At 44.3% G+C, this 26,839-nt stretch overlaps 1 protein-coding gene across 2 annotated transcripts in view; it reads left to right on the top strand.

Moving 5' to 3' along the window:
* Window positions 1–26,839, top strand: part of LOC115146871 (netrin-G2-like) — a 157,706-nt gene that overhangs the window by 115,320 nt on the left and 15,547 nt on the right. The window contains exons 8-14 of one of the 2 annotated variants that reach the window (XM_029688891.2): window positions 8,453–8,584; window positions 8,716–8,877; window positions 23,575–23,694; window positions 23,821–24,030; window positions 24,220–24,324; window positions 24,496–24,627; window positions 26,443–26,520. The exons of the other annotated variant lie outside the window; for it this stretch is intronic. Of the exons in view, the coding sequence (XP_029544751.2) occupies window positions 8,453–8,584; window positions 8,716–8,877; window positions 23,575–23,694; window positions 23,821–24,030; window positions 24,220–24,324; window positions 24,496–24,627; window positions 26,443–26,520 (939 nt within the window). The remainder of the gene's footprint in view (window positions 1–8,452; window positions 8,585–8,715; window positions 8,878–23,574; window positions 23,695–23,820; window positions 24,031–24,219; window positions 24,325–24,495; window positions 24,628–26,442; window positions 26,521–26,839) is intronic. 2 annotated transcript variants of the gene reach the window in all.

Consider the following 26,839-nt stretch of genomic DNA (forward strand, 5'->3'; position numbering starts at 1 on the left):
AAGGCCACTTCACACCTATGTATTAGGGACCAGGTTGCCAGAGAACAGAGTCAGCTGGTCAGCAAACCAGTGGCCCAGCCAGGGGTTGGAGACCCCAGCCAGGGGTTGGAGACCCCAGCCGGCTGGAGACCCCAGCCAGGGGTTGGAGACCCCAGTCTGCCCTTGAACTCTTTAGTTGTTTCCAGGATGGCAGGTTGAAACAACCTCTATAAACTCCTGTCCTTCACCTCAACTCCCATCTGGACTTTTTCCACATGGACAATCCTGCCTCTGGACTTCCTCTGGACATCCTTTAGTGCATGACTGAACATAAAATGATCACTTACACTATCAATTACACCTGGTTCCTTCTATTCTTGTTTCCAGTGTGCCTGTCTGTCCGGTGTGGCAATAAAGTGTGAATTGTATCCTTGTCCCCTGCTGGTTATTCAGTCCTCTTACCGGGACTCTGGGACCGTTGCACCTATAATCGAAGCATCTTTCAGAGTCCACCACCATTTGGTGACACTCTTTTTCAGTGTGTGTGTTTGTCCCCACTGGGAAAAAACTGGTTGAATCAATGTTGTTTCCATGTCATTTCAACAAACAAATGTAGAAAACTGATTTGATTTGAAAAAAGTCATCAACATATTGGAATTTTGCATTTTTTTCAGCCAACTTTCAACCTACATCCAATGATATGGTGACATTTTTTGTTGATTTCACATTGAATTAACATTAGTTGACAACTCAACCAAATGTCAACCAAAACTAGACAATGATATGACCCAGTGGGTCTTCTCTGTGGTATCCCTGTGTACATGCATACGTGTGTGTTGTGTTTACGCACGTGTGCATGCATGTATGAGGAGGTGTTAACCAATCGCTACCTATCCCGTATGGAGAATGGGGAGAGGGGAAATCGCGAGACTCAAACATGAGGGGGATGGGGGCGGGGTCACGGTGATGAGGTATGATGGCTGGGAGCCAGCTGTGGAATGCGGGACGAGGGGGACAAGGTGCTCTCGGAACAGCTGCCAGTGTCCCCTCTCTCTGCGGCTCAGCAGCACGATCTATACTAGGATCAGTTGGCGTGGAGGGGTGACCGCCTGGGAGGAAAATCCTCAGGGAGCGTGTAAGCTAAATTATCTTCTAGGTAAGCTTCATAGAGATGAATAGCTCTTATGTGTCTCCGTCACAGAAAAGGCCATACCTATGTATAGATAGGCAATGGCTCTCTATGGCAGACTCTCATGTCACCTGGCTGTTGATAGAGACTACTTCTAGGGTACACCTGGAACCATACATAGAACAGATTGTATTTCTATGGCACCCATACACCCAGTAGTGCTGCATAATCAATATGTGGTCATTGAATGGTCAATAGCCTGGTCATCTTAAAGGTCCCGAACGCTCAAAATCATGTTTTTCATTCAACTGGATGATATTTGGATGAAACTAGATCAAAGTAGAGTATCTCAGCAATGTGAAATGCATCTATCTCCAAAGTATGTCAAACACTTTGATGTAGGAGGCTGGATGGAGGCAGGATTATTCAGGGCTTTTTGTGACATCACAAAAAGCCTCATTTTCATACATAAGTACAGTCTTGTAACCAACGTCGCAGAAGGCATGTTCGCAGAGGGGCGTGGTTTACATAGCTAGGTAGCTAGTCTACTGGTGCCAAAATTTGACTGCAGCGTGTCAGCAAATCTAATAAGTCGTTTCCCCTATTCATCAAAGGCAAATATACTTGTGTCTGGTGTTAGCTAGTTATTGGCCAGCTAGGTCTTCAGCCAGTATTTGGGGGAATGGTTGTCCCAAACACTGACGCAGTTGTCATGTTATTACCTTAAGAGACAAACAAGAAATTCATACAAACTTCTTGACATCATTGATAGGCAAGATACACTATATATGCAAAAGTATGTGGACACCTCTTCAAGTTAGAGGATTCGGCTATTCAGCCGCACCCATTGGTGACAGGTGTATAAAATCGAGCACACAGCAATGTTATCTCCATAGACAAATATTGGCGGTAGAATGGCCATACTGAAGACTTCAGTGACTTTCAACGTGGCACCGTCATAGGATGCTAACTTTCCAACAAGTCAGTTTGTGAAATTTAGTCAATTGTAAGTTATGGTGAAGTAGAAAAGTCTAGGAGCAGCACAAGCTCACAGAACGGGACCGCTGAATGCTGAACCGCTTAGCGCATAAAACTTGTCTGTCCTCGTTAGCAACCCTGACTCCCGAGTTCCAAACTGCCTCTGGAAGCAATGTCATCACAAGAACTGTTCGTCGGGAGCTTCATGAAATGAGTTTCCACGGCCAAGCAGCCGCACACAAGCCTAAAATCACCATGTACAATCCCAAGCGTCGACTGAAGTGGTGTGAAGCTCGCCGCCATTGGACTCTGGAGCAGTGGAAACGCGTTCACTGGAGTGATAAATCACACTTCACCATCTAGCAGTCCGATGGAAAAATCTGGGTTTGTCAGATGCCAGGAGCACTACCTGCCCGAATGCATAGTGCCAACAGTAAAGTTTGTTGGAAGAAGAATTATGGTCTGTGGCTGTTTTTCATGGTTCGGGCAAGGCCCCTTTGTTCCAGTGAAGGGAAATCAACACTACAGCATACAATTACATTCTAGATGATTCTGTGCTTCCAACTTTGTGGCTACAGTCAGTGTGGAAGAACTTGACTTGCTTGCACAGAGCCCTGACCTCAACCTAATCAACACCTTTGGGATGAATTGGATCACAGACTGCGAACTCCTAATTGCCCAACATCAGTGCCTGAACTCACTAATTCTGTTGTAGCTGAATGGAAGCAAGTTCCCACAGTAATGTTCCAACATATAGTGGAAAGCCTTCCCAGATGAGTGGAGGCTATTTTAGTAGCAAAGGGGGGACCAACTCCATATTATTGCCCATGATTTTGGAATGAGATGTTCGACCAGCAGATGTCCACATACTTTTGGTCATGTAGTAATGTATATATATGTAATGTACCCAGACCTCACCCTGTTAAATTTAATCTAAAATTGTCCAAGATGAACCAGCTACCTAGCTATCTTAATAAACATTGCTGACAGTTCTATTTGGGCTAGCTAATTTATATAGACAAAAAAAGAATATATATATATATATATATACTGTATATATATACAGTTGAAGTCAGAAATGTACATACACATTTCCTGACATTTAATCCAAGTAAGAATTCCCTGTCTTAGGTCAGTTACGATCACCACTTTATTTTAAGAATGTGAAATGTCAGAATAATAGTAGAGAGAATTATTTATTTCAGCTTTTATTTCATTCATCACATTCTCAGTGGGTCAGAAGTGGACATACACTCAATAAGTATTTGGTAGCATTGCCTTTAAATTGTTTAACTCGGGTCAAAAGTTTCAGGTAGCCTTCCACAAGCTTCCCACAATAAGTTGGATGAATTTTGGCCCATTCCTCCTGATAGAGCTGGTGTAACTGAGTCAGGTTTGTAGGCCTTCTTGCTCGCACATGCTTTTTCAGTTCTGCCCACAAATGTTCTATAGGACTGAGGTCAGGGCTTTTTGATGGCCACTCCAATAGCTTGACTTTGTTGTCCTTAAGCCATTTTGCCACAACTTTGGAGGTATGCTTGGAGTCATTGTCCATTTGGAAGACCCATTTGTGACCAAGCTTTAACTTGACTGATGTCTTGAGATGTTGCTTCAATATATCCACATAATTGTCCTGCCTCATGATGCCATCTATTTTGTGAAGTGCACCAGTCCCTCCTGCAGCAAAGCACCCCCACAACATGATGCTGCCACCCACGTGCTTCACGGTTGGGATGGTGTTCTTCGGCATGCAAGCCTCCCCCTTTTTCCTCCAAACATAATGATGGTCATTATGGCCGAACAGTAAGATGTTTGTTTCATCAGACCTGAGGACATTTCTCCAAAAAGTACAATCTTTGTCCCCATTGTGCAGTTGCAAACCGTAGTCTGGCTTTTTTTTGGCAGTTTTGGAGCAGTGACTTCTTCCTTGCTGAGCGGCCTTTCAGGTTATTTCGATATAGGACTCGTTTTACTGTGGATATAGATACTTTTGTACCTGTTTCATCCAGCATCTTCACAAGGTCCTTTGCTGTTGTTCTGGGATTGATTTGCACTTTTCGCACCAAAGTACATTAATCTCTAGGAGACAGAACCCGTCTCCTTCCTGAGCGTTATGACGGCTGCGTGGTCCCCTGGTGTTTATACGTGCGTACTATTGTTTGTACAGGTGAACGTGGTACCTTCAGGCATTTGGAAATTGCTCCCAAGGATGAACCAGACTTGTGGAGGTCCACAATTTACTTTTTTTTTTTTTTCATGATGTCAAGCAAAGAGGCATTGAGTTTGAAGGCAGGCCTTTAAATACATCCACAGGTACACCTCCAATTGACTCAAATTATGTCAATTAGCCAGTCAGAAACTTCTAAAGCCATGACATCATTTTCTGGAATTTGTCCAAGCTGTTTAAAGGTCCAGTCAATTTAGTGTATGTAAACTTCTGACCCATTGGAATTGTAATACAGTGAATTATAAGTGAAATAATCTGTCTGTAAACAATTGTTGGAAAAATTACTTGTTTCATGCGCAAAGTAGATGTCCAATCTGACTTTTCCAAAACTATAGTTTGTTAACAAGACATTTGTGGAGTGGTTGAAAAATGTGTTTTAATGACTCCAAACTAAGTGTATGTAAACTTCTGATTTCAACTGTATATATCTAAATATATACAGTGCGGAGAACAAGTATTTGATACACTGCCGATTTTGCAGGTTTTCCTACTTACAAAGCATGTAGAGGTCTGTAATTTTTATCATAGGTACACTTCAACTGTGAGAGACGGAATCCAGAAAATCACATTGTATGATTTTTAAGTAATTAATTTGCATTTTATTGCATGACATAAGTATTTGATACATCAGAAAAGCATAACTTAATATTTGGTAGAGAAACCTTTGTTTGCAATTACAGAGATCATACGTTTCCTGTAGTTCTTGACCAGGTTTGCACACACTGCAGTAGGGATTTTGGCCCACTCCTCTATACAGACCATCTCCAGATCCTTCCGGTTTCGGGGCTGTCGCTGGGCAGGACGACTGCACCGTATTGAGCGGAGGGGAGGGCCCGGGTGGGCATCTACCCTCGGTGGCTGCTCCGGTTCGGGACATAGCCCCCGCTCCCTGCGCTGATCCCTCCGCTTCTGTGGAACTGGACTGTTGATCGTCGCCGGAGACTCCGAACCGTGAATTGTTGCCGGAGGAACCGGACCGTGGATCATCGCCGGAGGCTCTGAATTGGGAACCTCCGCTGGAGGCTCCGGACTGCAGATCGTCGCTGAAGGCTCCGGACTGCAGCTCATCCCTGAAGGCTCAGGACTGTGGATCGTCGCTGGAGACACTGGACTGGGGGCCGTTGCTGGAGACTCCAGACTGGAGACCGTTGCTGGAGACTCCGGACTGGAGACTGTCGCTGGAGGCTCCGGACTGGGGACCGTCGCTGGAGGCTCCAGACTGGGGACCGTCGCTGGAGGCTCCGTGCCCTGGATTTTCAATGCAGGCTCCGGGCCATGGATCATCACTGGAGGCTTCGTGCCATGGATTATCACTGGAGGCTCCGGGCCATGGATTATCACTGGAGGCTCCGTGCCCTGGATTTTCAATGCAGGCTCCGGGCCATGGATCATCACTACAGGCTCTGGGCCATGGATCATCACTACAGGCTCCGGGCCATGGATCATCACTACAGGCTCTGGGCCATGGATCATAACTACCGGCTCCGGGCCATGGATCATCACTACAGGCTCTGGGCCATGGATCATCACTACAGGCTCTGGGCCATGGATCATCACTACAGGCTCTGGGCCATGGATCATCACTACAGGCTCTGGGCCATGGATCATAACTACCAGCTCTGGGCCATGGATCATCACTACAGGCTCTGGGCCATGGATCATCACTGGAGGCTTCGTGCCATGGATCATAACTACCAGCTCTGGGCCATGGATCATAACTACCGGCTCCGGGCCATGGATCATCACTGGAGGCTTCGTACATGGAGCCGGAACAGTTCTCACCGGACTGAGGAGACGTACTGGAAGTCTGGTGTGTTGAGCTTCCACAGGGCTTTCCAGAGTGGGGAGACATACTGGAGGCCTGGTACGTGGAACCGGAACAGGTCTCACCGGACTGGGGAGATGCACTGGAAGCCTGGTGCGTGGAGCAGGCACCTCATACACTGGGCCGTGGAGGCACACTGGAGGTCTCGAGCGTAGAGCTGGCACAACCCGTCCTGGCTGGAAGCCAACTTCCGCCTGGCAAATGCGGGGCGCTGGCACAGAGCGCACCGGCCTGTGAATGCTCACTGGAGGCACTGTGTGCATCACCGCATAACACGGTGCCTGACCAGTCACACGCTCCCCACAGTAACCACAGGGAGTTGGCTCAGGTCTGAACTCCGCCAATCTCCCCTTGTGCCCCCCACCCCCAAAAATGTGTTGGGGCTGCCTCTCGTGCTTGCTTTCGTTGAGCTATCTCCTCGTATCGTCGCCGTTCCACTTTCGGTGCCTCTATCTCCTCCTTCGGACGGCGATACTCCCTGGCCCTTGTCCAGGGTCCTGCTCCCTCCAGGATTTCCTCCAGGTCCAGTCCTCCTGACCACGCTGCTTGGTCCGTTGGTGGTGGGATCTTCTGAAATGCTCCTCGTTTGTAGAATGACCGGATCAAGGTGCAGCGTGGTAGGCGTACATTTTCTTTCATTTTAAATGTTCCACCAAAAACGATAAACAACTCATCGAACAAAAAGCTAGGAGTACAACATATGCAACACAAAAAGACAAGATCCCAAAACAAAAGGTGGGAAAAGGGCTGCCTAAGTATGATCCCCAATTAGAGACAACGATAGACAGCTGCCTGTGATTGGGAACCATACTCTGCCAACATAGAAATATAAACATAGATTTCCCAACCTAGTCACACCCTGACCTCTAAGGACAGTGCGTTTTCAATGTTTTTAGAGTTGCTTTGTGTATCAGCAAATTGTCTCGGGATAATCTTACAGCAACACTGTATTTGGCAGCAATTACAGCCTCGAGTCTCCTTGATGCTACAAGCTTGGCACACCTGTATTTGGGGAGTTTCTCCCATTCTTCTCTCCGGATCCTCTTAAGCTCTGTCGGGTTGGATGGGGAGCATCGCTGCACTGCTATTTTCAGGTCTCTCCAGAGATGTTCGATCGGGTTCAAGTCTGGTCTCTGGCTGGGCCACTCAAGAACATTCAGAGACGTGTCCCGAAGCCACTCCTGCATTGTCTTGGCTGGGTGCTTAGGGTTGTTGTCCTGTTGGATGGTGAACCTTTTCCCCTATCTGAGGTCTTGAGGTCTCTGGAACAGTTTAAAAAAAAATCTAAGATCTCTCTGTACTTTGCTCTGTTCATCTTTCCCTCGTTCCTGACTAGTCTCCCAGTCCCTGCAACTGAAAAACATCCCCACAGCATGATGCTGCCATCACTATGCTTCACCGTAGGGATGGTGCCATGTTTTCTACATATGTGACGATGGCATTCAGGCCAAATAATTTAATATTGGTATCATCAGACCAGAGAATCTTGTTTCTCATGGTCTGAGTCCTTTAGGTGCCTTTTGGCAAACTCCATGTGCCTTTTACTGAGGATTGGCTTCTATCTGGGCACTGCCATAAAGGTCTGATTGGTGGAGTGCTGCAAAGATGGTTGTCCATCATAAATACCTTATTTACATAAGTATCGCCTTTCTCCCCCGATTGCTCAGTTTGGCCGGGCGGCCAGCTCTAGGAAGATTTTTGGTGCCTCGACACAATCTTGTCTCGGAGCTCCATGGACAATTCCTTCAACCTCATGGCTTGGTTTTTGTTCTGACTTGCACTGTCAACTGGGGGACCTTATATAGACAGGTGTGTGCCTTTCCAAATCATGTTCAATCAATTGAATTTACCACAGGTGGACTCCAATCAAGATGTACAAACATCTCAAGGATGATCATTGGAAACAGGATGCACCTGAGCTCAGTTTCGAGTGTCATAGCAAAGGGTCTGAATACTTATGTAAATAAGGTATTCATGGGGGGGGGGGGAGTAGAAATGTGCAAAAATTTATAAAACCTGCTTTCGCTTTGTCATTTTGGCGTATTGTGTGTAGATAGATCAGGGGGGGAAACAATTCAATCCATTGTAACTTTTTAAAAAACGTGGAAAAAGTCAAGGGGTCTGAATATTTTCCAATATTTTCCAGAGGGAAACCATGACGCTGTTTTCCCAAATGCAGATTAAAGGAGAATGTTCCCTATTTACAACTTGTTTCCCACATGCCTTGACAGATTAGTCATTCCTATTTTAGAGGTTAGATACCCCTTAGAGCTCTTTGAAAATAACAATATTTTTGCACATACTTCTTTTGGAGGTTGCAATGTTTTTTGTACAGATGCTAATAGTGAAGTGGCAGAAGATGCAGGAGAGACTGAGATTCCCTCTGAAAAAGAGGGTGAGGAAGAAGAGATGAAGGAGAAAGAGAGGAGGGAAGAGACTGAAGAAGGTATAGCTGTTGTATTGTAGCCGCATTGTGTAGGTCTAGTATGTGGGTACTGTAGTTCTGTAGTACTATGCGTTTTGTAGAGAGACATGCATATTTGGACTGTAAAGGACAAAATCTTTCAATGTTCACAGTCACCTCCAAACCTGCTGAAGCAGAGGACAATGCGACGAGTGATACTCCCTCTAAGATAGGACTAAAGAAAGAGGGAGTGGAGGAGAAAGAGGGAGTGGAGGAGAAAGAGGGAGTGGAGGAGAAAGAGGGAGTGGAGGAGAAAGAGGAAAAGACTGAAGAAGGTATAGGTCTATTGTGCATTGTGTGTACTGGTAGGTTAATGTGTAGTAGAAGTAAAGTACTTGTAGCTGTGTCATTGTTCATAGACAGACTAATACACTTACTATAAGGTAGCTACAGTATAGTGCTGATAAATTATGTCTATGAAGAGTCTGTTTTTAAATCCCCATGGACCCATCCTTATGGTAAAACTTTAGTGTTGTTTTCTGTGGGTGAAAAAATAAGAAAGAATAGAAAAATATGCACATGCAACTTGCATGCATCAGGTACAGGACAGAACAATGTATCAAAGACAAAAGTAATGTCCGCAACTCTGCTATGCTCCCATGGTGACTTAATCAGATGCACAAAACAGACAGATGACACTTTTTTATTATTTATTACTTTAGTTTATTTGGTAGATATTTTCTTAACTTCTTCTTGAACTGCGCTGTTGGTTAAGGGCTTCTAAGTAAGCATTTCACGGTAAGGTCTACCGACACCTGTTGTCTTTGGCGCATGTGACAAATACAGTTTGATTTGATTTGATGTCTTAAAAATCCTTTAACTTGTCTCCTCCCCTTCATCTACACTGATTAAAGTGGATTTAACACTTGTTGTATTCGGCGCCAATGACAAATAAAGTTTGATTTGATTTGACAACGTGTCGGTCTGAGTTGGATCTTTATCAGGTCATACACCACTGTGAAACACACCTACTTAATTAACCTCTGGACTAGAGGCATGTAGGCTACAACCGGTCATTGAATACATCCAGTCAAATTAATACGATACATTAACATCAAAATAAATATTACACAGTCGGCATATATGGAAAAATATGAATACATTTTGATTAGTTTATTTTTGTCAAGTAATATTGATGTGCAATAGGTTAAAAACAGGTGAGACAAATGCATTAATAATTTTGTATACAATATTATATGAGGAAAATGGGAAAAGGCAGCCCCCTATGAGCAGAACACATTTTATAGAAATCTTCTTGGAGACAGAATGTTGAACAAATGATCGTTGACTTCAGAAAACAGCAGAAGGAGCACCCCCGTATCCACATCGACGGGGCAGCAGTGGAGAAGGTGAAAAGTTGTATATTACTCGCCGTACACATCACTGAAAAACTGAAATGGTCCACCCACACAGACAGGGTGGTGAAGAAGGAAGCTGAAGAAATTTGGCTTGTCACCTAAAACCCTCACAAACCTTTACAGATGCACAATTGAGAACATCCTGTCGGGCCGCCTGGTACGGCAACTGCACCGCCCACAACCGCAGGGCTCCCAGAGGGTAGTTGGAACTGCACAACACATCACCGGGGGCAAACTACCTGCCCTCCAGGACATCTACATCACCCGATGTCACAGGAAGGCCAAAAAGATCATCAAGGACAACAACCACCCGAGCCACTCTCTGTTCACCCCGCTATCATCCATTTGATCTTGCAACCTTTCGGTTACTAGTCCAATGCTCTAAGCACTAGGCTACCTGCCGCCAAGATGTTGTGGAATTGTTAGATAACTTGTTAGATATTACTGCACTGTCGGAACTAGAAGCACAAGCATTTAGTTACACTCGCAATAATATCTGCTAACCAATAAAATTTCATTTGATATATCCAAAAGGACTCTCGTCTCAGGAGGAAATTGAGAATATCCCCTTTACGTGGCATTTTTACATGTTTAATTCCCAGGTAGCAAAGGTAGGACAAGTTGTACTTTGCCTGGGAAAAGTGCACAGCAAGGGGACTTTTGATATCATTATTTCTTAAGCAAATCCTGTGTTACTTGATTCTGGTTTTAAGCGCTCTGAATGTGTTTCCGCATGGACACTTGATCAAATAAATTACGTTTGTGGTGTTGCAGTGTGGCCTTTAATTTGTTTCTCTTTGTCAGACTCTTTGCCAGTCTCTGAGTTGTAAAAAAAAACTGCCATTTGTGAGTAAAGTTGTCCCGAGTGCACAATCCACATAGGGTGAATTCAAAATAAGTGGGACACTTTCTATAGCCTTTTTCGACATCTATCCAACATATTAGCCCAACACATGATACATTTCTGAAATCCTCAAGATGTTGATATCAAATGTTGATATCATATTCACAGGAGGCATGACACACCCATGTATACACTGAGTCAAAACCATATTTCAGTTTGATTTTGGCACACTGGAATAGCAGGTTAGATAAACTGGGACACCATTATTCTAGTCCTAATTGTACCCCAATTACAATATAATTGACATTTGTGTGATCAGGAAACATCTGACAATTCCAGAAAGGTACCATATGTTGGATAGAAGAGGTTACAGAAGACGGACCCTGCTGGTCGTCTATGAACGTTTGAACGTCTTGGCCATGTACTGTTATAATCTCAAGAGGACTGGCCTGGTTCCTCTCTTGGTTTCTTCCTAGGTTCTGGCTTTTCTAGTGAGTTTTTCCTAGCAACTGTGCTTCTACATCTGCATTGCTTGCTGTTTAGGGTTTTAGGCTGGGTTTCTGTATAGCACTTTGTGACATCAGCTGATGTAAAAAGGGCTTTATAAATACATTTGATTGATTGATTGACCTGCAAAAAGTGTCCCACTTTTTCTGAATTCACTCATATAGCAGTACTAATAACATTAGTACACGGATATAGTACTACAAGAACCAGAGAGCCCTACATAACCTAAGTACAGGTGGTCCCTAATGTAAATTGGATATCTTTCCTCCATTGGAAAAGCCTATAAGACTGTCCCTCTTTAGCTACAATTCTATGGCACATTATTTAAGTGTCAGCCATGGTTGCAATTTACCACAATCTGCCACCATCGACCACAAACGGTAGCGGCGTAACTTCAAAAAGGAAGAACTACTGCACTCCATGCTGTCCTACTTTAGCTAAATATGGTTGGTAAAGCAGGACAACTTAAAAAAATGACTGAATAACAAAAACAAAAAAATTGTATTGTGATACAGCAGTACATAGTAATAACATTTACATCACAATTTGTCACTGTGCATTATTTATGACAGTTGTATAACCATAAAAGGGTAGGAAGGGTTTTTACTCACCAAGGTAACAACAGATATCTTTGGAACTACCCGGAATACACTATTTCTCAATGTATATAATGGCACCGGAGGGATGGCTGCTGTTTTACAGGCTCCTAATCAACTGTGTTTTTATGTATTTTTGCACTCATTTTGTACATAATGTTGCTGCTACTATCTCTTATGACCGAAAAGAGCTTATGGACATCAGAACAGCTGTTACTCACCTCGAACTGGACAAAGATTTTTTTTCTCTAATGAGTCTGACGCGAAGGATATACTGCTTTGTCAAGACAAGGCCCAAATCCCCATCATCAGTGTGAATAAAAGGGGGAGGAGGGCGGGGTGCCTTGTAAGAATTTGCCGACGTGTAGGTAAACCACCTCTTGCCTCCGTATTATTGGCCAACGTGTAATCATTGGAAAACAAACTGGACAATCTACGATTAATAATATCCTACCAACGGGACATTAAAAATGGTAATATCTTATGTTTCACAGTGTCATGCCCTAATCTGTTTCACCTGTCCTTGTGCTTGTCTCCACCCCCTCCAGGTGTCGCCCATCTTCCCCACTTATCCCCTGGGTATTTATACCTGTGTTTTCTGTCTTTCTGTACCAGTTCTTCTTGTTTGATCAAGTCAACCAGCATTTTGTCTCAGCTCCTGCTTTTCCCCAGTCTCTCTTTTTCTCATCCTCCTGGTTTTGACCCTTGCTGTCCTGTGCCTTGACCCCACTACTCTGGATTATCAATCCCCTGCCTTCACTTGCTGTTTGCCTGCCCCTGTTGTTGCAATAAATATTGTTACATCAACACAGTCTGCACTTGGGTCTTACCTGAAATCTGATACACAGAGTCGTGGCTGAACGATGACACAATATAGAACTGGCTGGCTTCTCCGTGCATCGGAAGGACAGAGCAGCTACATCTGGTAAGACGAGGGGCGGGGGTGTGTGTCAATTTGTCAATAACTGCAGTGTCTAATATTAAAGAAGTCTCGAGGTATTGCCCGCCTAAGGTAGAATACCTCATGATAAGCTGTAGACCACCCTATCTACCAAGAGAGCCTCTATTTACCACCACAAACCGATGCCGGCACTAAGACCACACTCAACAAGCTGTATAAGGCCATAAGAAAACAAGAAAATGCTCATCCAGAAGCGGCGTTCCTAGTGGACTAATGCAGGCTTAGACTTAAATCCGTTTTACCTCATTTCTGCCAGAATGTGCAACCAGAGGAAAAAAACTCTAGACCACCTTTACTCCAAACACAAAGCTTTCCCTCACCCTCCATTTAGCAAATCTAACCATAATTATATCCTCCTGATACCTGCTTACAAGCCAAAACTATAGCAGGAAGTACCAGTGACTTGCTCAATACGGAGGTGGTCAGATGATGTGGATGCTACGCTACAGGACTGATTTGCTAGCACAGACTGGAATATGTTCCGGGATTCATCCAATGGCATTGAGGAGTATACCACCTCAGTCACCGGCTTCATCAATAAGTGCATCGACGACATCTTCCCCACAGAGACCGTACGTACATTTCCCAACCATAAGCTATGGATTACAGGCAACATCCACACCGAGCTAAAGGCTAGAGCTGCCGCTTTCAAGGAACGGGACACTAATCCGGACACTTATAAGAAATCCAGCTATTCCCTCATCAAACAGGCAAAGCGTAAATACAGGACTAAGATTGAATCATACTACACCGGCTCTGATGCTCGTCGGATGTGGCAGGGCTTGAAGAATATTACGGACTACAAAGGGAAACCCAGCCGCCAGCTGCCCAGTGGCACGAGCCTACCAGACGAGCTAAATGCCTTTTATGATTGATTCGAGGCAAGCAACACTGAGCATGCATGAGAGGACCAGCTGTTCCAGAAGACTGTGTGATCAGGCTGTCCATAGCCAATGTGAGCAAGACGTTTAAACATGTCAACATTCACAAAGCAACGGGGCCAGACGGATTACCAGGACGTGTACTCAAAGCATACGTGACCAACTGGCAAGTGTCTTCACTGACATTTTCATCTTCTCCCTGACCGAGTCTGTAATACTTACATGTTTCAGACCACTATAGTCCCTGTGCCCAAGAAAGCGAAGGTAACCTGCCTAAATGATTACCGCCCCGTAGCACTCACATTGGTAGCCATAAAGTGCTTTGAAAGGCTGGTCATGGCTCACATCAACACCATCATGCCGGGAAACCCTAGACCCACTCCAATTCGCATACCGTCCCAACAGATCTACAGGTGACGCAATCTCAATCGCACTTCACACTGCCCTTTTCCACCTGGACAAAAGGAACACCTATGTGAGAATGCTGTTCATTGACTACAGCTCAGCGTTCAACACCTTAGTTCTCCTCAAAGCTCAACACGTAGCTAAGGACCCTGGGACTACACACATCCCTCTGCAACTGGATCCTGGACTTGACGGGCCGCCCCCAGGTGATATGGGTAGGCAACAACACATCTGCCACGCTGATCCTCAACACTGGGGCCCTTCAGGGGTGCATGCCCCTCCTGTACTCCCTGTTCACCTACAACTGCGTGGCCAAGCACAACTCCAACCACCATTAAGTTTACTGACGACAACGACACCGACAACGATAAGACAGCCTATAGGGAGGAGGGAGGAGGTCATAGGCTGATAAGAGAGCCTATAGGGAGGAGGAAGGAGACCTGGCATTGTGTTACCAGGACAACAACCTCTCCCTCAATGTAAGCAAGACAAAGGAGTTGATTGTGGACTATAGGAAAAGGTGGGCCGAACAGGCCCCATTAACATCAACGGGGCTGAAGCGAAGCGGGTCGAGAATTTTAAGTTCACCAAAGATTTGGCATGGGTCCTGAGATCCTCAGAAAGGTCTACAGCTGCACCATCGAGAGCATCCTGACCAGTTGCTTTACTGCCTGGTTTGGCAACTGTTCGGCATCTGACCCTAAGGCGCTACAGAAGGTAGTGTGTACGGCCCAGTACGTCACTGGGTCCAAGCTTCCTAACATCCAGGACCTCTATACCAGGTGGTGTCAGAGAAAGGCCCAAAAAAGTGTCCAAGACTGCAGTCACCCAAGTCATAGACTGTTCTCTCTGCTACCGCACGGCAAGCGGTACAGGAGCGCCAAGTCTAGGACCAATAGCTTCTACCCCCAAACCATAAGACTGCTGAACAATTAATCAAATGGCCACCCACACTATTTACATTACATTGACACCCTCCCTCCCCTTATTTTTAAACTGCTACTACTCGTTGTTTATTACCTATGCATAGTCACTTTACAAATGACCTCGACAAACCTGTACCCCCCGCACATTGACTTGGTACCGTTACCCCCTGTATATAGCCTCATTATTGTTATGTAATTTTCTTGTGTTACTTTTAGATTGTTTTGGGGGGTTCACTTTAGTTTATTTAGTAAATATTTTCTAAAGGTCTACCGCTTCTTAGACTTGCTTTCAATGAGAATTAATTTGGTCGAGTCACCCCTTTGTAGGAGCCCCGTGTTCAAGAGCAGCGTAACAAAGGTGTTGTTGCCTACCTTCACCACCTGGGGTCGGCAATCAGGAAGTCTAGGACCCAGTTGCACAGGGCGGGGTTCAGACCCAGGGCCCTGAGCTTAGTGATTAGCTTGGAGGGGACTACGGTGTTGAAGGCTGAGCTGTAGTCGATAAACAGCAGTCTTACATAGGTATTCCTCAGGTGGGGCAGTGTGCAGTGCGATGGCGATTGAGTCATCCATAGATCTGTTGGGGCGGTATGCAAATTGTAGTGAGTCTAGGGTGTCGGGTCAGATGGAGGTCATATGTTCCTTAACTAGCCTCTCAAAGCACTTCATGATGACAGAAGTGAGTGCGACAGGGCTATAGTCATTTAGTTCAGTTACCTTCGCTTTCTTGGGTATTGGAACAATTGTGGCCATCTTGAAGTAATTGGGAAGAACATACTGGGATAGGGAGAGATTGAATATGTCCGCAAACACTCCACATGCTCTGAGAACACGGCTTGGGATGCCGGCTGGCCCGTCAGCCTTGCGAGGGTTAACAGACTTAAATGTCTTACTGTCGGCCACGGAGAACAAGAGCTCACAGTCCTCGTGAGCTGAGTTTGCCCACGTCGGCAGCACAGTGTTTTCCTCGAAGTGGGCAAAGAAGGTGTTTAGCTTATCTGGGAGCAAGGTGTTGGTGTCCGCGACATGGCTGGTTTTCGCTTCACTCTCTGTGATTGTCTGGAGTCTCTGACACATACGTCTCATGTCTGAGCTGTTGAATTGACACTCCACTTTGTGCAACATCCTCTATGCACTTCCTGATGAACTCAGTCACCGTGTACGTCAATGCTAATATCAGAGGCAACCCGGAAGATATCCCAGTCCGCATAATCAAAACAGTCTTGAAGCATAGATTCCAATTGGTCAGACCAATGTTGAACAGCCCTTACCACAGGTACTTCCTGCTTACGTTTCTGCCTATAGGAGGGGAAGAGCAGAATGGAGGCATGATCTGGTTTGCTGAAGGGAGGACGGGGCCTTTTGGCCGTCCTGGAAGGGGGAGTAGCAATGGTCAAAAGTTCTCAATTAGAGAGTAGCGCAGGAGCTATGTTGAGAAACCTTCGGTGGTGTTTTCCTCAGATTTGCTTTATTGAAATCCCCAGCTACAATAAATACGGCCTTAGGATATGCGCTTTCCAGTTTGCACAAAGTCCATTGTAGTTCCTTGAGAGCCATCATGGGGTCATCTTGAGGGGGGATATCACAGCCATGACGATTACCGAAGATAATTATCTCCGGGGGTAATGCGGACAGCATTTGATGGTGAGCTATTCCAGATCGGGAGAACAAAAAGACTTGAGTTTCTGTACGTTACCACAATCACACCACGAGTTACTCATGAAACATACACCTCCGCCTTTCTTTTTCCCAGGAATTTCTTTCTTCCTGTCCGTGCGATGTACGGAGAACCCTGCTGACTGTAATGGACAGGGACAGTATATCCAGAGAGAGCAACGATTCCTTGAAATAGAGCATGTTACAGTCCCTGAGGTCTGTCTGGAATGAGATCCTCGCCCTGAGCACGTCTACTTTATTGTTTAGGGACTGAACATTGGCAAGTAATATACTCAGAAGCGGTGGACGGTATGCACGCCTCCTGAGTCGGAATAAAAGCCCACTCCAAATTCCTGTTCTCTGTTGATGTCATCTTGGAGCAGACCCTGGTCTCAGTGGAATTGCCTTGTGAGGTACAAACTAAGGATCAAATTCAGGAAAGTCACATTTTTGGTTGAAATGCTAGTGAGTGACCGCCGATCAAATATCCCTAAATTAATTTTGGGAATAATTCAAGAAACGTTCTGAACTAACAATGTAAGGAATAAGACTAGGAGCTAGGAACAGGGTGACTATGTTTGTCAGCGCCATCTTGTCTAAGAACTCATGGAGCATCTCAAGTTCAATGGGAGTCCCAGCAAATAATACCAATATACACTACATCAACAAAGGTATTCGGCTATTTCAGAAACATTGGTTGCTGACAGGTGTATAAAATCGAGCACACCTCCATGCAATCTCCATAGACAAACAGGTGACAGTAGAATGACCTTACTGAAGAGCTCAGTGACTTTCAACATAGGATGCCACCTTTCTAACAAGTCAAATTTCTGCCCTGTTAGAGCGGCCCTGGTCAACTGCTTATATTTTGAAGTGAAATTGTCTAGGAGCAACAATGGCTCAGTCGCGAAGTGGTAGACCACACAAGCTCACTGAACAGGACCACGAGTACTGAAGTGTGTAGCATGTAAAAATCGTCTGTCCTCAATACTGAATACTGAGTTCCAAACTGCCTCCGGAAGTAACATCAACACAAGAACTGTTCGTCAGGAGCTTCATGAAATGGGTTTCCATGGCCGAGCATCCGCACACAAGCCTAAGATCAACATGCACAGTGCCAAGCGTCGGCTGGCAAGCGCCGCTATTGGACTCCGGAGCAGTGGAAACTCGTTCTCTGGAGTGATGAATCACACTTCACCATCCTGGCAGTCCAACTGACAAATCTGGATTTGGCGGATGCCAGGAGAACGCTACCTATGCTACCTGCAAAAAACACTAGATATAGGTAGATGATAGGATAGGATGAAAAATTGTCTGGAGCTGTTTTTCATGGTTCTGGCTAGGCCTCTTAGTTCAAGTGAAAGGAAATCTTAATGCTACAGCATACAATGACATTCTAGACGATTCTGTGCTTCCAACTTTGTGACAACAGTTTTGCGAAGGCCTTTTCCAGTTTCAGCATGACAATGCCCCCGATACACTAAGCAAGGTCCATACAGAAATTGTTTGTTGACATCGGTGTGGAAGAACTTGACTGGCCTGCACAGAGCCCTGACCTCATCCCAATCAAACACCTTTAAAATTAGCTGGAATGGAGACTGCGAGCCAGGCCTAATCCCCCAAAATCAGTGCCGGACCTTGCTATTGCTCTTGTGACTGAATGGAAGGAAGTCCCAGCAGCAATGTTACAACATCTAGTGGAAAGCCTTCCCTGAAGAGTGGAGGCTGTTATAGCAGAAACGGGGAAGACAACTCGATATTAATGCCCATGATTTTTGAGTAAGATGTTCGGCACGCAGGTGTCCGCATACTTTTGATCATGTAGTGTATCATCTACAGTTGATGTCGGAGTCATTAAAACTAATTTTTCAACCACTCCACAAATTTCTTGTTAACAATCTATAGCTTTGGCAAGTCGGTTAGGACATCTACTTTGTGCATGACACAAGTAATCTTTCCAACAATTGTTTACAGACAGATTATTTCACTTATAATTCAATGCATCACAATTCCAGTGGGTCAGAAGTTCACATACACAAAGTTGACTGTGCCTTTAAGTAGCTTGAAAAATTCCCATTAATAATGAAGCTTTAGAAGCTAATTGACATCCTTTCAGTCAATTGGAGGTGTACCTGTGGATGTATTTCAAGGCCTACCTTCAAACGCAATGCCTCGTTGCTTGACATCATGGGAAAATCAAAAGAAATCAGCCAAAGCCTCAGCCAAAGCCTCAAAACCTGAAAAATAATTGTAGACCTCCACAAGTCTGGTTCATCCTTGGGAGCAATTTCCAAATGCCTGAAGGTACCATGTTCATCTGTACAAACAATAGTACTCAAGTATAAATACCATGGGACAACGCAGCCGTCATACCGCTCAGGAAGGAGACGCGTTCTGTCTCCTAGAGATGAACGTACTTTGGTGCGAAAAGTGCTAATCAATCCCAGAACAACAGCAAAGGACATTGTAAAGATGCTGGAGGAAACAGGTACAAAAGTATCTATATCCACAGTAAAAATGAGTCCTATATCTACATAACCTGAAAGGCTGCCCAGCAAGGAAGAAGCCACTGCTCCAAAACCAAGCATACTTCCAAAGTTGTGGCAAAATGGCTTAAGGACAACAAAGTCAAGATATTGGAGTGGCCATCACAAAGCCCTGACCTCAATCCTAGAAAATGTGTGTGCAGAACTGACAAGCGTGTGCGAGCAAGGAGGCCTACAATCCTGCCTCAGTTACACCAGCTCTGTCAGGAGGAATGGGCCAAAATTTACCCAATTTACTGAGGGAAGCTTGTGGAAGGCTACCCGAAACGCTTGACCCAAGTTAAGCCATTTAAAGGCAATGCTGCCGAATACTGTAAACTTCTGACCAACTGGGAATGTGATGAAAGAAATAAAAGCTGAAATAAATCATTCTCTCTACTATTATTCGGAAATTTCACGTTCTTAAAATAAAGTGGTGATCCTAACTGACCTAAGACAGGGGATGTTTACTTGGATTAAATGTCAGGAATTGTGAAAAACTGAGTGTATTTAAATGTATTTGGCTAAGGTGTATGTAATCTTCCAACTTCAACTGTATATAACGTTGACATAGTTTGATCTTGGATAGAAAGTTATTTTGCTCAGGGTTGTGAATGTGTTCATGTTCTAAGAATCCCATATAATGATTGGCATAATTGGGTGCCATCATACTCCCCATAGTGGTTCCTTTTGTTTGTAGGAAAAAGTCACATCTAAACATAAAACAGTTATTTGTGAGTACCAGCTCTGCTAAGTCTCTGATACATGAGGAGCTGAGAGTCTGTAGGGCATTGTTCCAAGAAGGAGCTCAGGGCCTCTAGTCTAACTTGGTGGGGTATAGAAATGTATAGGTTTTCAAAGTCAAAACAGGCCAGTAGTGTGTTGTCATTGATCTGGGGAATTTTTCTGAGTACATTAATCATGTCACCATAGTCCCCAGTGAAGGAGGGCAAGGAGGAGACACATGGCTTGAGAAATGAGTCAACAAAAGTGGATATTTTTTTTGTCGGGCTCCCAATTCCGGCAATAATAGGGCGTTGTACTCATTCTTACGGATTTTCTCTCTGCCAAGATATGCAGTAGCGTGAGCTTGTCATGAATAGAGGCATTTAACTGGGAAGTAAGGTCCAAAGGGAGTTTCTGATACAAAACATTGTCAGAGAATTGTCGATTCATCTCTGTCTCATAGTCCACCAGGTTCTGTACCAATATTGCACTACCTTTTATCGGAAGGCTTTCTTTCTCTGAGGCATAAAGGTGGATTTACCCCTGAAAATAGCAGACTTGCTACATATTCGTTGCATTGAGGGTAAGTTGATTTCTGATGCCTTCTCATTTTCCATGTAATTTGTGTCAACATTATGGGCATTTCCAATAGACACAGTATCATTTGTAGCAAATAATTTCATCAGTCTTAGAGTTCTGAAAAACGTTTGAAAATCAGTCATTACAATGTGTTGTCAGTACAATGTGTTGTCAGTACAATGTGTTGTCAGTACAAATGATACGCCTTTGCTGAGAGCAGATACAAGGTTCAGATAGGGACTTGCTGGATAGATTTATCACATTCAACTTTTCTGGCTCTGTGTCATGTAGGCCTACCTGCGTTCTCCATAGTAAGTGTTTGTGCATCTTCTTCCGTGGTGAGGGTGTGATGTTGGGCCTTTATTTCCCCTGCCACGGCCTAAAATATGCCTCTCACCCTGGCTGGGAAGGCCGGAGTTGAAATTGATGTCAAGGGAGGAGTAGGAGGAACCGTGTGTAAGGGCGTACGGTCCAGAGCGCTCTCTACGCACACCTACCCTGTGTGAACACCCCAGCAAGATACTTTCTTAGTGATATTCCCAACGGGTATTATGTAGGCTTATGTGGGTATTGCACTCAGGACAACTTGATTCACAAATGGCAGGGTTTTTTCACCCAGAGACTTGCAAAGAGACACAAATTAAAGGCACAATATCCCGCAACACCCCAAACGTCCTTCATTTGATCAAGTGTCCATGCGGATTGGGGTATGTGGGAAAGGCGATCAGAGCGCTAAAAATCACAGAATACAGGAGTTGCATAAAGAATAATGATATCAAAAGTCCCCTTGTTTTGCACTTTTCCCAGGCAAAGCACAACTTGTCCTCTCTTCAATACCTGGGAATTGAACATGTGAAAATGCCACATAGAGGGGGGCAATATTGACAATTTCCTCCTGAGACGAGAGTCCTTTTGGATACATTTCCTCAAAAATAATGTTGAGGATAATCCACCTCTCCAAGAGGTCTAAATGTGGAACTAGATATGTTCTGCTCCCCAGGGGCTGGCTGCATTTTCCCATTTTCCTTATATAATATACAAAATGATTGAGACATTTGTCTCACCTGTTTTTAATGTATTGCACGCCCATAAGAATAAACCAATCAAAATGCATGGATATTTTCCCATATACAGTGCATTCGGAATGTATTCAGACGTTATAGCCTTATTCTAAAATGGATTCAATCGTTTTTCCCCCCTCATCAATACCCCATAATGACGGAGCAAAAACAGGTTTTTATATATTTTAGCAAATTTATAAAAAACAAACATTTGAAATACCACATTTACATAAGTATTCAGACCCTTTACTCAGTACTTTGTTGAAGCAGCTTCAGCAGTGACTACAGCCTCGAGTCTTCTTGGGTAAGCTTGGCACATCTGTATTTGGGGAGTTTTTCCCATTCTTCTTCTCTGCAGATGCTCTCTCAGGTTGGATGGGGAGCATCACTGCACAGCTATTTTCAGGTCTGAGAGTCCTTTAGGTGCCTCCAAGCTGGCTGTCATGTGCCTTTTACTGAAGAGTGGCTTCCACTCTACCATAAAGGCCTGATTGGTGGAGTGCTGCAGAGATGGTTGTCCTTCTAGAAGGTTCACCCATCTCGACAGAGGAGCTCTGGAGCGCTGTCAGAGTGACCATCGGGTTCTTGGTCACCTCCCTGACCAAGCCCCGTGTCCCCGATCTCTCAGTTTGACCGGGCGGCCAGCTCTAGGAAGAGTCTTGGTGGTTCCAAACTTCTTCCATTTAAGAATGATGGAGGCCACCGTGTTCTTGGGGACATTCAATGCTGTGAAGGGTTGTTCCTCGACACTATCCTGTTTTGAAGCTCTACGGACAATTCCTTTGACCTTGTGGCTTGGATTTTGCTCTGACATGCACTGTCAACTGTGGTACCTTATATAGACAGGTGTGTGCCTTTCCAATGTCCAATCAATATAATTTACCACAGGTGGACTCCAATCAAGTTGTAGAAACATCTCAAAGATGATCAATGGAAACAGGATGCACCTGAGCTCAATTTTGAGTCTCATAACAAAGGATCTGAATACTTATGTAAATAATGTATTTGTGTTTTGAATTTTGAATTTCATTTGCAAACATTTCTGAAAACCTGTTTTCGCTTTGTCATTATGGGGTGTGTAGATTGATGAGTCAAATATATAATTGAATTAAGGCTGTAACGTAACAAAATGTGTAAAACATGAAGGGGTCTGAAGACTTTCCAAATGCACTGTATGTATACTGTGTAATATTTATATTAATTTATTTAATTGATCAGATGTAGCCTACATGCCTCTGAGGATATTTATGTAGGTGCATTTACCTGACGTATGACCTGACGAAGATCCAACTCAAATCGATACATTGTCTGTTTTGTGCGTCTGATTAAATCATAATGGGAGCCTACAAAAAATGTCAATTAAACGCTGAGTCTCAAATAGCCACCTGTCCCATTTAATACCTGGGCAACAGCACCTGTCCCATTTAATACCTGGGCAACAGCACACATCCCATTTAATACCTGGGCAACAGCACACATCCCATTTAATACCTGGGCAACAGCACACATTCCATTTAATACCTGGGCAACAGCACACATTCCATTTAATACCTGGGCAACAGCACACGTTTCAGCAAATAAACGCCTGTTTCAAATAAACATGATTGATTTCATGTTTTATTTGTTACATTCAATCATTTTGTAATGACTCGCCAGCAAGAAACTGCTAGCCATTAGCTGCTAACAGCAGAGAACTGCTAGCCATTAGCTGCTAACAGCAGAGAACTGCTAGCCATTAGCTGCTAACAGCAGAGGACTGCTAGCTAACAGGCAAGCAAAAAAAAGTAAACAACTTCGGGAGTACAAACCCTTAGAAATCTCCCTGTTCAGTGATTTAAGCAAATAAACACCTGGGCTGTTAATTGAAGTTTTGCGGTACCAGAGTTACGGACATAACTTTTTAAGTTTTCTGAGAGTGCTCATGTCTCACTGGTGCTCGCTTCGCAGTCACACAAAAGCCTGAAGCAGTGGACTCTGGGAAAAGAGAAAAGCCCTCTGGCAAAGATGAGCGGATGGTGGAGAAAGAGGAAAAGAAAGAGACGACAACAGAGAAGGAGAGAAATAAAGGTTATAGCTTGCTAGCTGTGTAAAATGTTACGTTTTTCTAAGTGACCTGTAGTTTGTAGTTCATAGGAGATGAGGCGAAGTGAACAAATTCTGACTTTGGTTTTTCGGGCCCTTTCTGACTCACAGTTCCCCCCCAACCTGAGGCAGAGGGCCCTGGAGAGAGTGAGAGCCCCTCTGAGGGAGAGGGCCCTGGAGAGAGTGAGAGCCCCTCTGAGGGAGAGGGCCCTGGAGAGAGTGAGAGCCCCTCTGAGGCAGAGGGCCCTGGAGAGAGTGAGAGCCCCTCTGAGGGAGAAGGAAAGGAAGAGGAAGTGGTAAAGAAGGAGATTGAGGCAGAAGGTATCTGTCATGGTGTAGGATTTGAAAGACTGCATTAGTTAGTAGTTTTATAACTCATTGTGCTCCTTTGAAATAGACTGGATCAATTAGGTACACTAGTATTATGAATGAATGAATGAATGAACAGACGGGAGGATGAACAAACAAAATAACAAATCAATGAATGATGTGATCCTTTGGTGCTCGCAGCCCCTCCAATGCCTGAAGTGGAGGGGACGGGTGGCACACAGGACACCGGGAAACCCTCTGAGAAAAAGGAGGGGAGGGAGGAGGACACAGGAAAAAAGACTGAAGGTATCTTCTGTGGATGAGCTGTACATGTATAGAGCTAGTGTGTAGTGCTAGTGAGTGTATAGTCAAAGCCTGTCGAAGTTGGAGCTTGAAAATGGGAGCAGTCAAACAGCACTAATCAACCTGTAGAGAAATAGATCTCCAACCTCTCATTCTTCCTCTGTGGTGATCCAGAGGAAGTTCGCGAATCACCTGAGTGGGGAAGCTTGGGTCAGGAGACCTTGGAGCCCCCTGAGAGAGAAGAAGAGAAGAAGAAGTGGGAGGAGGAAGAGAGTGAAGAGGAGAGAGAGTATGCAAAGAAGAAAGGTATAACTTATGCTAGTGTGTAGTGTACACACCCTATAGGCTAGGATCCGGTAGATTGCATCTCTCCCAAGTAGGGTGACCACATGTCTCGGATTGTCCGGTACAGTCCCACATTTGGCCCTTAGTTCCACAACCAAACAATCACCGCTAATTTAGAAAACAGCTAGATTTGTCCTGTATTTCAGTCAGACATTCCAACCTGTCTCTTGCAGTCATGTTGCACTAAAGAAAAGGTATTTCAACACTTCACCAATCGTTGCTGAGATCTGACATCGGAGAGACAAAGACATCAGGCTACATTCTAAGCTAAACTTAGATAGGACAATTGCCTAACTACTTTATTCATGCTTCTGACAGCAAGCTATTAATGTAAGTAAAATAGCCTTATTAGACTGAAAGATATAAGGTGATTTCGTCAAACTTATGAGGCTCTCCATGCTCATTGCTCATTCAACATATTTGCTGCTACTTCACTCAATCCCGTTTTAAAAGTCTCCCTTCCTAACTGTTTTACATTCCCCGAGACCAACCAGAAATGTTTCCTTGGCCAAATATTCCCAGATTTTCATAAAAACAGCCACACACGGTCTCTCGTTTCTGCAAAAGAGTAGGCTAATTAGCTAATTTTGGTGCAGTAGGGATCCTGTGATTGTTTAGTAAAGTTAGATCAAAGCTGAGTCCATGTCTTCGACGATCACATAATGATTCATTAGTATTATACATAACATAACCAAATATAATAGCATATTATAATGTTACTGATGCACCAAAAACACCACGTTGGTCATTTCTGAATAGTCCCAAAAATATTCTCATGCTTTCAAAACTCAACAGCGGCCGCCACTAAATCAAATGTATTTATAAAGCACTTTTTACATCAGCAGATGTCACTAAGTGCTGTACAGAAACCCAGCCTAAAACCCCAAACAGCAAGCAATGCAGGTGTAGAAGCACGGTGGCTAGGAAAAACTCCCTAGAAAGGCAAGAACCTAGGAAGAGACCTAGCGATTATAAGAGTACATGGCCATTAAGGCCAGATTGTTCTTCAAGAAATTCAAACGTTCATAGATGACCAGCAGGGTCAAATAATAATCACAGTGGTTGTAGAGGGTGCAACAGGTCAGCACCTCAGGGGTAAATATCAGTTGCCTTTCATGCCAAGCGTTCAGTGGTTGAGCAGGGGAGAGAGAGAGAGAGAGAGACAGAGAGAGAGAGAGGGTTTGAAAGCAGAAGGTCTGGGACAAGGTAGCACTAGGCAGCATTTTCTTTGATTGAAACTAAATACAAGAAGGTTATATAGTTTGTTAACACCATCTTCTCTAATTTGCTCACGAAAAAGTAATTGAAGAGCTAAATGCATGTTCCCATGAAACCGATTGAGATCCAATGATTGTCATGCAGATGCAGTTTTGACGTTTCACTGGTAAAAGGTCAAGAATGCTGCCAACATTTTGTATTCATGTAGGCTACACTGTCCCACAACATAATTCTGTTTTTAAATGTGGTCACCTTACTCCCAAGCCATGTCCTTACTATATCTAGATGATGACCAACCCATAGAGATAAAACTAGCTGTACCCAAGTAAGATTGGTGACAAACTGTTCCATTCCCAGGACATTGGGGCTCTACAACATCAGCCTCTCTATAATTATATCTCTATGGAACAACTTCTCAAAAATATGCAGCTGCAATAGGTAGCCCATAGGCTACATTGCTGTGCTCTAGCATGGGCTGTTTGCATGTTGTGCTGGGTTGCAGATTCAGGTTGGATCCAGGAAACCCTTCTAAAACAATGATTCCTTCATCTCCTGAAGGGATTCTCAAGCTCTTGATCTCAGGAGGAGAGCCCCAGGCCAGACAGTTGTATGGGATCATATATGATGATTTCAAAGGTAAGACACAGAACAATAGTAGCTAGCAGTGGAGTGACTAGGGATGCGTACAGGAGACTGAAGCATCATCCGGAATCTTGTTTAGTAAGTGGACATCAGTTAGTAGAGTAGATATTTAGAGGAGTAGATTGTAGGATAGAGAGTTAGTAGAGTAGATAGTGGAGTATAGAGTTAGTAGAGTAGATTGTAGGGTAGAGAGTTAGTAGAGTAGATTGTAGGGTAGAGAGTTAGTAGAGTAGATAGTGGAGTATAGAGTTAGTAGAGTAGATTGTAGGGTAGAGAGTTAGTAGAGTAGATAGAGTAGAGAGTTAGTAGAGTA

This window comes from Oncorhynchus nerka, linkage group LG19 (genome assembly GCF_034236695.1).
Source record: "Oncorhynchus nerka isolate Pitt River linkage group LG19, Oner_Uvic_2.0, whole genome shotgun sequence".
Lineage (NCBI taxonomy): Eukaryota > Metazoa > Chordata > Actinopteri > Salmoniformes > Salmonidae > Oncorhynchus > Oncorhynchus nerka.